Source organism: Lissotriton helveticus, chromosome 3_1 (assembly GCF_964261635.1).
Source record: "Lissotriton helveticus chromosome 3_1, aLisHel1.1, whole genome shotgun sequence".
Classification (NCBI taxonomy): Eukaryota; Metazoa; Chordata; class Amphibia; order Caudata; family Salamandridae; genus Lissotriton; species Lissotriton helveticus.
Window position 1 is genome coordinate 1,237,413,640 of NC_136061.1, and position 14,309 is coordinate 1,237,427,948.

General features: G+C 44.6%; 1 protein-coding gene across 2 annotated transcripts in view; it reads left to right on the plus strand.

The window, feature by feature from the left end:
- The window catches only part of LOC144823403 (ceramide kinase-like protein), a 534,328-nt gene that overhangs the window by 362,949 nt on the left and 157,070 nt on the right, over positions 1 to 14,309 (plus strand). For both annotated transcript variants that reach the window (XM_078681879.1, XM_078681880.1), the window contains exon 10: positions 6,446 to 6,630. In XM_078681879.1, coding sequence (XP_078538005.1) covers positions 6,446 to 6,630 — 185 coding nt within the window. The remainder of the gene's footprint in view (positions 1 to 6,445; positions 6,631 to 14,309) is intronic.

Genomic DNA, 14,309 nt, shown 5'->3' on the forward strand with positions numbered 1-14,309 from the left:
CTCGGAGCCCTGCTGACACTGTCGCGGCCCGACCACGCTGAACCATCCGCCGAGCCCTGCTGACGCTGTCGCGGCTCCTTGCACCCCCCAGCTCAAGGATTGAGAGCTGCGCGCCGGGTACCTTAGTGTCCGCTGGACCAAGACTGTCCCGCTACCCCTTCTTCCCTGATACCAAGACTTTAAGGGTCCCTCGACCCCTTGCCTGTATATTGCTGCGAGAATTTGCCTTTACTCCTTATATAAAGACTCTTGAGAATTTACCCTCGTGTGGTGTCCCTTTGTGGTGGTGGGGTTGCTCGTCTGTTACGTTTATAGGAGAGGGACCTCACGGAGGAGGCCTCTCGACGGCGCTTGGCCTATTCCAGCGAGGATTGGTGGGTCTCGGGGTGGTCAGTCAGACATCTTCTGTCTCCCCTGGGATCACCTTTCCAACAGGAACGACCTCCCTCAAGACATCAGAGCCGTCTCCTCACTTCTTGAATTCTGCAAAAAGCTGAAGATCTGGCTGTTCGTATGAGCACCTTGGGGACCACAAACTTACACACCTGCCCAAGCCCCTTGATACCCTCTTGGTGATTAGTGCGCTATACAAATCAATAAAACATAACATCTGTGTTTTCAACCCTAGCTATCAATCTTCCTCTCTGTGTGTTTATCTACTGGTCCACCTGTGTACTATCTACATGTCTGTCTACCTGTCTGTCTGTCTATCTATCTATCTATCTATCTATCTATCTATCTATCTATCTATCTATCTATCTATCTATCTGTCTTCCACATGTTTCTTCCACTCACAGCCCCTTTAGCTGTTGTCTGACTTCACTGAGACTTACAACATGCTGCTCTTTCACAAAGAGCACATCCACACACAAAGTAGTTCCCTTTAGTATCAGGGACTACTATGGCAAAGTGTGTCTTTTGAGTAAAAAAATAAATAGTTTTTCCTTTGCTCACAGATTTTTCGATTGATGAGGGCCTGGCAGCATCCCCAGCAATAACGTTTTGCAATAACCATGAGAGAACAAAACAGGAATTGCTAAAGTCATAAGGATGGCGAACAAAGCCAGACCTCCTGGCTTTGTCAATGCTTGTTTCTCTTGGTGACAGTTTTAGAGAGCTCTTCCTAACAAGAGATTTGTTTTCTCATGAAGTAGTATGAGTTCCATGTGCTCCTAAAAGTACTTCTTCACTTTTTATTGCACTTAGTCGTGGGTCGCATAGTGCTCCTAGTGTCTTGTACTTTGTTTGCTGTAATGTTTTTTTTACACTTGCCCCACCATGTCTCCAACCCAAGGTTCCAATTGGAGCCTCATACTAGAGCTCGCACCAAGTTCTCTTGGGCATTCTGGCCTTTTTCATGCTTTTTTCAAATTGAGGTGTTCCTCGGGGTGAGGTTTGGTCCGGTTTCCTACCAAAGGCGTTTCAGTGTGATTTAGTGGGAGACTGCATCTTTGGGCTTTTCAAACTGTGATGATGCCCTTCCAATAAATAGCTGATAACAGCTCTTTTCTGTCCTTTTCCTTCTTTTTACGTGAAGAATACTAAGGGTAAACCTCCTCCGGAACCTCTCCATTGTTCCGAGATAAACTTGGAAGAGTGTAAAATGACAACACACAATGGTGCCAAAAAAACACAGATCTCTCTGAAAGACAAATCTCAACAGGCAACAAGCAATCCATTCACCAGCCTTAATAAAACATTTTTTAAAACGCTTCAACACCTCTAAAAAAACATAGGAACAATGCAACGGACAAGAGATAGCTAAAGTAAGTAATTAAGGAGAATAATGCGGACGGGAAGAGGTCTGCATTAAACAAAAGCTACCAATAGCATTGTGACGCACTCTGAAGCAGATTAATCTCTAAAGGTACTGTCTGTAGTCACCCTCATAAAACCCGGAAATGGTATGGGGCCCTCTTGAAATGGGTATCTCAAGATTATGGACTACTGTTCTCAAAAAGAGAACAATATATATCCGGTGGTAGATGTGTTGCTTTAGAAAGGTGGCAGGTAATTAAAACGCAGAACCCTGGTGAAACTACCGAATTCAGACATTGCACCATGTGGTATCGGAGGAGCAGCATTGATGTATTCTCTCAAGGAAGGCAGTACTGAACCAGGGTCTGAGCAGGAGCGCTAGTTCAGAGGACCCGGCCATATCCATGCTCTTGAACCAGAATGGATCTCCTCTGTACCTCCAGCTTTTTCATGTAAAAGGAAGTCATGGGTAAAGATTAGGAGGAGAAGGTAATTTCTTGCGGCCAAAAGTCCAGGAGCCACAGATCAGTGACAACGACAATGCAATAGGTCACGCATTTGCGAGAGTTTGAGCTATTGGCATTGGCTTTTATTTCTCTGTTTTGATAATGAACACATAAATAAATGGCATTGTCATTTACAATGTCGATAGCTCAAACTGCGAGACCCATTTCATTTCAAAGTAGGGTCCGCCATTGTCCCCGACTGTTTGGAAAGTGAAAGTGCACATGGTGGGCTGAATGTTGCAAGAAAGCATTTCTTGCCTGCAGTAGGAGACACTCATTAAAGAAAACAGTGCTTAAAGACTAAATAAGACATACCGTGTAACAACAGAAGTAAAAGGGCCAGTCCTCCTTGGAGGTTACAAATGAAGACAAGGTGGTACTAAGGAGGGACTAACAAGCCTATTAATGAATCGGAAGCCAGCATTCACTAAGGACAATAACGCAATCACTGAAAAATATAGATAGAGAGTGAGTGGGTGGAGCTTCAAGTCCAACCTTGAATACAGCATGCCTCGCAGAGCAGCGCATGCGCTGCCCAGGTTCGACCTAAAAATCGTACTCCGCCCAAGAAAGGTTCCAGAAGTAATGAAAATAGCAGAGTAAAACATGAACAAATGGAATGCTTAGGACATTCGGCTGAACATAAAAAAAACACACATGGTTGTAAAGAATGCACTTATGTGGCAGACTGCCAGTGACACTCCCTCCAGCCATATCCTTTCTTGCACAAAGGAAATAAACAAATAACCATTGAGGTCTATCGAACATCAGTGATCACCCTGCCAATTGGACTGAACTGTAGCCTATGTGAGCAACACTTTGAAATACTTCAGATGAACACTGCAATAGCTAGTAATTCTGAATATTGACAAACACTCCTATTTATTGGCTGGTCCCTGTCATATGATGACAGTGCCTTGGCATATAATATCATAACATCTGCTGGTGTGTCATTTTGTGTAACAGACATTTGATCTGTTAAGTGGAATTGCAACATCAGTGAGGGCTGTGTCCTCGCACAGTAGTTACATCTATTATTGTTACTCCTGGCCACTGTTCCCTGTAACATGCGCGCATGTGCAGGAGCGTACCTATCTCATCTCGAGCGCGCAGTGTGGTGTTTGAAGCGCGCACAGGTGAGTTCAGCAGCAAGTGCCTCCTGCACTTGCTGCATTTCTTTTGTTAAAAGAGCAGATTGTGTGCTTTTGTCAAAGTATTCATGTTAATTGCAGCGCCCATCATGCGCTGCAATTAACACGATTACTTTAACAAAGGCATTCAATCTTCCAGGCAGCCCTGCCCTTTTAACAAATGACAAACAGGATACAAGTTTAAAAGTACCACATGTGCCTTCAGGGGATTCTGAAAGCACACGTGTGCTTGTTGACTTTCTGCATTTCTTTTGGGACTAGAGCGCACACAATCTGGTCTGCTCTGTTATAAAAAGAAATGCAGCAAGTCTACAAGAACACATATGCTTTCACCGGCCTGCAGGGGTGTGCAAACGTTAGCCGGGGATGTTGAAGGTTGAATATAATTTCACAAAAATGGAATGTGACCCTTATTAATTGTGGTGAACTTACAATTAACATTAAACATGACAATGATGGTGTCACACTTTACCTCCAGTGACTAACCATCACTGATGAGATCATGCACGCAGAAATCACAGCTCCAATCTCATGCGTGAACAGCTGTTACGGCTCTTGCTTTTTATTTTTCTGCTTGTAATGTTATTTTTGCCCGTGTTAATGCTGGCCTGCAGGTAGGAGTATTCGAAGCAAAACAAGAAAAAGCCAAGACTGCATTCACAACTGACAAATGGCATGGAATATTAACATCAACAACTACTCCCCTGCTTACATCACTGACTACCTAGTAGACAAAAGGTGGACTTGGGATCAGGACTTTCAGCCAGTGCCTGCCTCCTTTAGCACAGTGCTCAAAATGCAGGTCACTGTGCCTCAGTACACTCTCTCAATGCAATCTTCTTAGGTAAGGAGCGGTGGTGCCATAAAGGCACGAACAATAAGGGGCAGCCCCAACAAGTGAGGGTCAACATCACTGTTCCCTGTAAGGTGCCCGCATGCGCACAATCTGGCCCGCTCTGTTGCAAAAAGAAATGCAGCAAGTCTACACGCACATGTGTGCTTTCAGAATCACTGCATGCTGCAGCTCCAAGAAACACCGCCCTGCAGGGGTGTGCAACCGAGATGCTAGCACCGTCCAAAAAAAAGCATTGGCGGATTCTTGGGACAGTGGCCAGGGCCAGATGGGTGGAGCAGAGATGTCTGGTCAGGGTGTAAAAGGAGAGGTGGTGGTTTAGAGATTTGGGTCCTGGAGTAAGATCAGAGTTTTGTTTAGTGGAAGTTTTGACACAACCAAAAGTAGCACAGTGGGTTAATAAGCCTGATGCAAAGTACGTGTATCGTGCAGATCACAAAGTGCTTATAACGTAAAGAGGTCGGTGTTTTTGTCAGAGAGATCCTTGTGTTCACTGCTGTGTATAAGTTAAAATCCTAATATACAACAGTGAGTTAATAACCGTCATCAAAGAGCTGCATGCAAACTGCAAGGTATAATATTATTATAGCGTTATGCTTTTCCTCCCACCCTTTCATTATTCTAACCTTGCCAAATAGGTTAATTTCTGTAAAAAAAAACTATTCTTAATATTAAATGTAACCCTTAAATATGGTGTTATGTTTAAAATTTTGAGTTTGTGCTTCTCCAGACCAAGCACTCTTGAACTATACTGTCCACCAGTATGAATGACATGTGACTCCTACACCTTGTATTCCTCTGTCTGATGTAACATTTACTGTACATTGATTTACACACATATGATTGTCTCTGTACAATGTGTGTGTGATGTAAAGTGCTCTGACACCCTACACTGGTATGAGCAGCGCTATAAACCTAATTAAATGCATCTCAGAGCATGTGGTAATGGAGACTTGAGGGACACTGTTGAAGGGTAATAGTGAGGGAATCACTGGCAGAGGTGATCATGGGGGGCGCCGATAAACGTTGTCGTACAGGCCGCCACCACCGCTAAAGCTGTCTCTGTGCGAGGCATATTGGTTGCCTCTGAGAAAGTATTCATGTTAATTGTAGCACATGAATGGTGCTGCGATTAATATGAATACTCACACAATCTGCACTTGATATTTGTCGCTGCACCCACATGCACAGACAGGTTCCTCGCGCACATAGCTTTGGCTGCAGCGCACAGAGACGTTACACTGCCGCACACATAGGAAAAAAATTAGAGGAAACATTGCTCCTGGCACAGGTTTTATGGAGATTTTTTTCCCCCTGGTGGGCACTGCTCCTGGCATCAGTATATTTGCCTCGTATGCAGTCACTGTTCTATATCAGACGCACAGTATTCTCACTGACATGATTTGATGGTGTGGAGAAATAGCAGTTGTGCTTTCTTTGGCAAGCTCATGTTCTTTAGTTCCCCTTCAAAGCTGCTTGTACAATATTTAGCATTTTAGCAAATATATGCATATTACCTTTAAAGTGATGGAATTTACAGTTTGGCCTTAATTATTGCATTCTTTCTTTATGGAGAACTCCCTGCTCCAACCCCTCATTGAGAAGGACTGGATCACTCGCTCAGTGCAATGTGAAACAGGTCAAAGCTTTTTTTACCCGATGTGTCAGGCTCCCAGTCCATGAATGCTCTGCTCACAACCCTCAAACCGTACCTTGTTTGCAGTTATTGGGTTTTTCATAAGGAGTGCTACTTTTTATAGGGCTCCATGTTTACTCTGTCTCAAAGGGCGCGGCTGGCACTTGAATGAGGTGAGGTGAGGCGAGGCAGGAGCCTGGTGCTAGGGGTGACCCCAAACATTAGAGGCACAAACATTGGCATTTTCAATCCATGGGACCATGCCTCAGCAGTCACTGGTCATCTTTACACGGTTTCTGCCTCCCATTCCTGTCGTTTACCACCTCCTTGTACTGTGCTCTTTTATAATCTGAAGACGTCTCGCTTGTCTGCTGCAAGGGAAGTACAGCGGGTTTATTATAGACTTTAAATATATTTGCCCTGCTGTTAAAATGCTGTTGGACGTTTTATCTGAGTAGAAACTATTTCGAAATGAGCGCGCTGATATTTAGTGCCGGTCGTATTTGGGAGTCATTTGAACATAATTCTGTCTTTTTTTCAGTTTGATTTTTCTTTTGTGGAAACCCACTCTGTTCAGGAAGTGAAGCTGTGTCCAAGCACGGAGGGTCTTTGCGGCGGAGATTATGAAGGAGGAAACAAGGATTTACATGCTCTTTCCACAGAGGCAGTATTCCCTTGGAACGGGGACGGAGATTTAATGGATGTGGCATCCGAGGTTCATGTTAGGTGAGCATTTCAAAATTGTTCCTTCATCCTTCTGTTCAGTTTTTTTCAACCAACGCCTACAAGTCTTATCCGATTTAAGAGAGCCTAAAAGCGCATTTAAAGGCTCTTTAGCTGTGAATCAAAAGATGCCATTAGGATTTGGTTGAGTGGGGTCTCTCGGAATTTGGTTAGAGGGGGTTTATAGTTTGAATATATGTCAGCACCCAGGTGTGATTGCTCAATAGCTCAACCCGGTGTGTGAGCTTGGGTGGCGGTGCGCTTAAAGCCATGTGGTGCATGACTCACTCCCATATTTATTTATTTATTTATTTATATCTATAGATATAAATATATTTTATATATCTCTGCGCTATAGACGGGCTGAGTGAGAAGGGACCTAACAACTAAGGGTCGGAGGTAAACAGAAAGGTCTTAAGCTGTTTCCTGGAAGGGAGATGTTCGGTGCATTGTCTTAGTTGTGCAGGGAGCTTGTTTCAGTGGCAGGGGCCCAAATAAGATAGGGCCTTCCCACGTTGCCTGGCCCGTTTGATTCTAGGCACACATACATTTATCTGACAGATAACTAGGGCCGGAGTTAGACAAGGCCTTGTGAATGATACAGTGCACCTTGAACTGTACGCGCTTCCGTATGGGGAACCAATGGAGCTGGCGAAGCAGGGTCCGAGAGGCCGTCCTTGGTGAAGGGGAGGCTGTAGAAGGGAGACCTTAGACCCAGAGGGCAAGCCTACATGTGCTTAAGCATTGCTGGTCCAGGAGCGTAATACAAAATGTGATAAGGGGCCCCTAAGTCTCCCTCAGGGCCGGACTTGTCGTAACGCCCCCCCCCCCCCCCCCGTATTTTCCCAGTGGGCAAGAAGGGTGGGGGCCGGTTGTGTTACTGGAGGCCGTTTTTTCAGCAGTGCTGCCATATTGGCCCCCTAAGACAAAAGCGGTAGCGGTGCTTCTCACTAGCACCCCAGCCCCCGCTACCGGGGCCCTTCCGAGCAGATTGCTAGGGCTGGTTGCTGTTCCCAGTCCGGCCATGGTCTTTCATATCTCACAGATATACATTGGCCCCGAGTTGAATAGGGGCTCCCCAGCGCTGTAGGGGCCTGCGTTATGTCCCTGCGCTGCTCACTTGTAATAAGATATGACAAATCATTAGTGGAATAATTTTCTTATTACTTTCGCTTTCTGACTTCAGAATGCCTCTATTAAGAAACTAATCTAAGCACCTTAGCACAGAGATGACAGTCTCTTTTACTTATTACATTACAACGCATACTGCAACCCAAATGTAGATCTAACATTCCATATGTAGAACGTGCATTCTTGTGATCCTACTGACAATTCGAGCTATTCTTTGTAAACATTGCAAGCTTGGTTATTTAAAATTCCTACTCCACACTAGGTCCCCTTTTCCAAGTTAGAACTTTCACAGTATACTAGCACTGTTTGATACCACAACATTTTATTTCCTAATCAAATGGATGTGGTACATAAAGGAAGGATGATGTATTTGTCTAGAGAAGAGTTGGGCGTAATGGCTTCTTTTTTGCTATAAAATGGAGACAGTTTTGTTTTTGAAGCTGGTAAAAGAATAAGGCCTAGCTCTAGGGTGATGCGACCGGTGCCACCGCACCCGGTGCTGACTTCAGGGGATGCCGCGTTTGTAATTTTTAAAAGCACCTGCTGCCCGTTCCTTGCCTCCAGCAATGTCCAGGCAACAATAAAAATTTTAAGATAACTCCAGTTATTAGTGTTCTTCCTGGTAAAAGATCGGAGTTTTGTCTAGTTGTGGTTTTGACTGCTCATAACATAGCATAGAGAATTAATAAGCCTGTTGCAAAGAACGTGTACCCTGCAGATCTCAAAGTGCATATAATGTAAAAAGGTTCAGTCAGTCAGTCAGTTCAACTTTATTCAGATACAATAGTACCCATAAAAGCACACAAAACAAGTATATCACAGTAGATAACCAAATTTAGTTTAAAAATAAGTAAAATATCCAATATACTGATACTAAAGTGACTTGTGCAGAACTATACAGAGTATCAGTACATACAAAGTAAAATAATTTACTAGCATATTTTATGTAGCAATATCAAGGGTCCATCATGGATCTTCGCACCCTTACTGCAAATTTTAAAAAAGTACTAGTACGGAAAATAAGATAAACGTCATCTAATTCTATCATTAGTCGATATGCTACCTCCAAACAGATTGGTCTTTTTTTGTTAAAATAAGAGCATAAAAACTGTTTAAAATATTTGGTATAGTATTTGCAGAAAAATATGAAGTGCGTAATGGTTTGCTGACTCCTCCCGTCACAAGGCACAAGTTGAGATTTGAGTTTGGGCTATAACCAAGTGGGAAGCAGAACGAAAATCTATTTGTGCCGGCTCTCAGATGAAACAACAAGCTAGTTTCCCAATGGCTCATGGGTAAAGACAGGTATTTATGGAGTGGGTGACTGTACCGTTCAATAGCCATATAATCATGCACAGTTGTCTTCCTAACCTCTATAATCTCCCGCTCGTTCTCATAGAGGGTATACAGTGTGTTCTGCAATTCTTTTTTGGTGACCAAGGCCGCAAGTGTGGAGTCCCAAAAGATGCTTTCCATCTTTATACTGTGCAAGCTACCCAGCACACCACTCAGCCATGGGATATCTAAACACTTATCGTAACGTAAGCAGTCCTTAATTATTGACTGTGTCAAGGAAGCTGCTTCGTTCTTCCATACTGCAATCCATATAAGTGCCGGACGTGCCTGAATAAAATCGGTTATAAAATTGATGTTAAGCTCTTGGTGACATACATATTGGGGGGTTGAAATTGGGACATTCAGTAGTTTCCTGCAAAACCTATTCTCTTCCTTCTGTATAGGGACGCAATTAGCCGTTCCCCAGATCTCAGCACCGTATGAAGCCACCGGGGTATACTGGAGTTTGTAAATTTTCTGTACAGCTAAAAGTGCACCTACAGTCTTAGGGCGAGGTATACTTAAAATCGAATTGGTGGCCTTTGAGAACTTGCTTCTGGCGTGAGCTATATGCTCACTCCAGGAGCTGTTCGCAGCAAAGGCCAATCCCAGATAAACAAAAGATTTTACAGATGTCATCTTATGGCCATCAATGATAATTGGGCGTAGAATATGCTTGCCCGGGCCACTGCTCATTAAAAATGATTTTTTTAAATGTACCCGTAGGTCTAAGTTTTTCATATAACTATTAACATTTTAGGCAAGGAGGCGCAGTGAATTAGCTGCACGGCCAATAAGAACTGCATTGTCTGCATAAACAGCACAGGGATGGGTTCTTTGTTAATATATGGAACATCTTGGGCCATTGATATATATGATAAAAAGCAGGTGGGCCAACACACATCCTTGTCTGACCCCACTGCCGATATCAATGACACTCGAGACCTCTCCACCCATCCCGAGTCTTACTTGGGCCTTAAGGTCTCTGTGCAAGAAAGCCAGAAAATTCACCAAAGTTTCATCAAGGCCCCCTGCCAAAAGGATAGCCCACAGCTTTGACCTATTGACTAGGTCAGAGGCTGTGGACAGATCCATGAAAGCCATACAGACCGGGGATTTTTTGGCGATAGCATATTTGCCAATAATTAGGTTCAGGTTCAGGCATTATTCTTTGGTTCCTACATTTCCTCTGAAACCCAGCTGACAGGGGTCTAAAATATTATTGGCTTCTGTCCAATCTATAATCTTATTGTAGAGAACTCTACCTAAAATTTTAAGCGTGTTATCTATTAGGGAGCAGCAGCGGTGCGTCCATTAGGGCGTAGGGGCGTAGCCCCACTAAGCCTGGATGCACCGCTAAATAATTTTTGTGAATTTTGCCTGCAGCAGCACAATAATATACGAGCCGCAGCGCTTCAATCCGGGACACACCCGATTGAATCCGGAGAGTGCGCAGGGGGTGGGGCTGGCTGGTCTGCAGAAGGGCCAGCAGCAGTACTGCGCATGAGGAAACTTGGCTTTCACCTAGCCTGAGCATGCGCGCTGGTACCTTGACTGTAGAGGGACCGAAGGGGGTGCTGCTTAGCCTGGCCGTAGAGCCCCCGGGGATCCAAAGCGGCGCCAGGGCGAGTAGTCACTGTGCCCCCCTGGTGGCACAGTGCCTCAGCCGCAGTGCATATGGCCAATCACTGTGACTTCAGCATGTGAAGTCATGCAGTGATTGGCCATTCTGGACGTGCGTGCGCCGTGACGTTTCTTTTCAGAAGTAGTTTCTTTCTACTAGTGTAGGCCCGGGGCTCGACGTGCGCGCAGGCAGCAGCAAGCAACAGACCAGATGTCCGACTTCATCAGCCTGATAAACTTTTTGTCTGAGCCAGGGCATGCGTTGGAGAGGTAAAGTTTTTTCAATGTAGTCCACTAGATTTGGGCATATACTTTAAAGTTACTTCTTGGCGAATGTCCCATTATTTAACTGTTGTCACCTTCAAATCAACTCTGTTTATGTTTATGTTCTTTTTATTTCAGAGGAATAACAAACATAAAATAGACCAAAGTTATGAGAGTTCGTGTGAAAGTTCCAAATTAGTGTTACTTGAGCGCTGTGAATAAAAGTGTGTCAACATTACTTTGTTCCCTCCTGAAGGGCGCCTCCTGTACGGATGCAGAAAGCAGATGTGCAGGGGGCTGTGCCAGTGTCATGTGTTGCCATTGTTGTGCATGAAGTGAGGCGAGCTGCTGGATTTATTTCAGTATGTTAATCAGTCTCCCCGCTTCAGCTGGCGTGGAGAGGCAGCGCGAAACTCAGGCGGCTGTTTGGCACAAGTGGAGCATGCCCGGTGACGGTGAGTGAGGCAACAAAAAAACGGGGAGAGCAGAGCCGAGCCGGGTCGGCTCTGACTCTTTAGAGTCTGTGCACGAGCCGAGCCTTTCACATATTTGCCACATAAACATGCAGCAGAGAGCTATTTACAACTGTGGGACTCGTTGCACAGGACTGTTTTTCAACAAATGCGCATAACTGTGACATTAATAAGCATTTTCATATCATTGTAAAAAAAGTGTGAATATTGAAAATGAGGAAGAAAGTAAGGAAGGGAAGTGACAGAAGGGCATTAGGGACCGTAAGGGAAAAGTGGAGGGATGAAAGATATACGGAAGGAGCATTGAAGAAATGAATAGCTCAAATACAGAAGGAAAAAAGGTAATGTTAAATAAGCGCTTTGTTTTTGAAAGTTTCTGAGTGTCATGTGCGAGTTTTCAGTATTGAAATGGAAGTCAACAGAGGCTGTTTTGGTCATGCATGGCACTATCATGGACCTGCACCCGAAAATACGGAGCAGCGGGGACACTCGAGGACGCGATAATAAGAAAAGCGAAAGCTGCCTCTAAACAAACCGATACTGTGGCATATAACGGAAGATCAATCTACAAACGAACCGAGGTCCCCTAACAGATACCCCTTCGAGGGTTGGAATTATCACCTCAAGGAAGAAAAAAGAACACTCGAGGAAAATAGCCTTGAAAAAGTCAAGGGTTACATTCCCTACTGACGAAACACGTGTTGGCTGTGACATCGATCAAAATAATAAACAACACCTGCAGAACAATCTGAATTACAAGGACCTCAAAAGCTTTTTTGTTTAATTTGCGTAACTTATGTATGAGTGGAATACAAACATGCAAACTTGTGCTGAATATTGTAATGTGTGCTAAGGAGTGTCCGAATACTGTTTAGGCCTGGCCTAATTTAGAAGAGGAAGTGTGGTTCTCTTCTCCTTATAGCACCATTCCCGAGATAGAATACAAACACAGTAAGGTGTACAGTCCCCTGAGGCGCCGTATCCTAGTACAATACCACCAACCTAAACCTTAACACTATCATGGACAGTTTAGAGTCTGGTGAAGAGACCCTGGAGTTGTTGTGTTCTATGGAAGAGTTTAATAACGGCACCAGCTGCAGCACATTACACGCATAAATGGTGGAATGCTTTCAGCTCACCACACTCTGATTCAGCAGTGCAAGCTTTTCTCATGATTTGACTGTGTGTGTGTGATGTGCAGGGGGCTGTGCCAGTGTCATGTGTTGCCATTCACCTTAGCTCAGGACAACAGCCAACAAGTGGCCTCATGTCACCAGTGGCGCCTTCAGGCAACACTGGCATGTTAATGCGCCCATTTTGTAAGCAGGTGCTCAAAACTCATGGAATTCTTCAATTTGAAAGCGAAACTACACATCCCAGGATGCACTGTGATGTTGACTGAAAAGCAAGGGACTGCTGAAGTTGTCATAAATGATTTGGGGCCACATGTAAGCTATTCTGGCCTCTGCACTGACTGGTAAATGGAGACACGGGCCGGTAGGAGTGATGAGAGGCAGGGGCCAGGCAGAGGAAGTATCGGAAGTAGGAGAGGAAGATGAAGAGAAGGTGGACAGGCGAGAGACACGAGACTGAGATGACAATACAAGAGAGGGAAAAAGAGTACGAGCGAAAAGGTTGTGAGAAGTAGAAAAACTGTGGAAAAAAGGGAAAGAGCAAATGGAATGCACGAGTAAAGTGATGAGCAGGAAGTGAGCTGGGGGAAGGGGTCATGGTATAGAAAGAGAGGAGTGGACAAGAGGCAGGAGAGGCAGAGTGAACAAGATAATGTCATGGAAAGGTGGGTGAGAGGTGGTGGGAGAGATGAGAGCAGGAGAGAGTGAGGGAAAGGGCCAATGCCATGTAAACCGCAGATGAAACTCATCATCCTTCACAGCCCCTCTCATCATATATTGTGCATGGTCCGACGACTCTGTTTGCAAGGACACGTATGTCTTCAAGGAAAAGCACCAGGGCGCTAAGTAACTTGCACATGGGCTCTATGTGAAAACCACCTAATGTAACAAGAAAATGAGAAAGAGCAAAATAGAGAAGAATTGTGGACCAAATGTTTAGGTATGAATGAAAAAGGATAAATAAACCTCATACACTGGTATTTCAAAAGCATACATTTACAATGATAATAGTTTTGGCTTTCGTTTAATGCTAAGTATCTGCCTTCATTTGGGCCCCTAAGCAACTCACCGCCAGGGTCGTTAGAAACAGCATTAGGCAGGTTTCAGTGTGCCAGTCTCTTGATAGTGGCACACAGGTCAAAGTTTGTGTTAATCTACATTGGAAGAACGTGAAGTTGAGAAGTGTTCCTTTTTATGTGAAGCTGCACCTCAACAAGGGTCCTTCGAGAGCTGTGATTGACGCTCAGTAATCAATGCACACTTCCCTTCTCGGTTCTACAGCTCCTTCTGCACTAGGTAGGTCACATAGAGGCACATGTGTCTGTCCCATGGCCCGTGTTGCTCACTCACATCAGATCTGCCCAGTTACCAAGTACCCCCATATCACCATGAGCCCTTCAGACAGGTCTGGCATGTTATTCAACAAGGCTGTGCATGCTCTGGTTTACAGCCCACACTTACAACTTGAACTGCAATACTACAAGTCATAGGATGCCACGTCCTATTGCCTAAAAAGCAAGCCGCTGCCTGGCTGTTAATCGGAGACACAGTGAGTGCAGGAGCCAGGCACGAGAAGTATCTGGAAGAGGAGCCACTACTGCGAGAGGAACAGATGGCTGAAGGAGAAGGAGACAGAGGAAGTCAGATAAAAAGAAGCAAAGAAAGGGGAGAAACTCAGGAGTGGGAAACAGAATGAAAGTGAGAGGAAAGTGCAAAAGAGAGT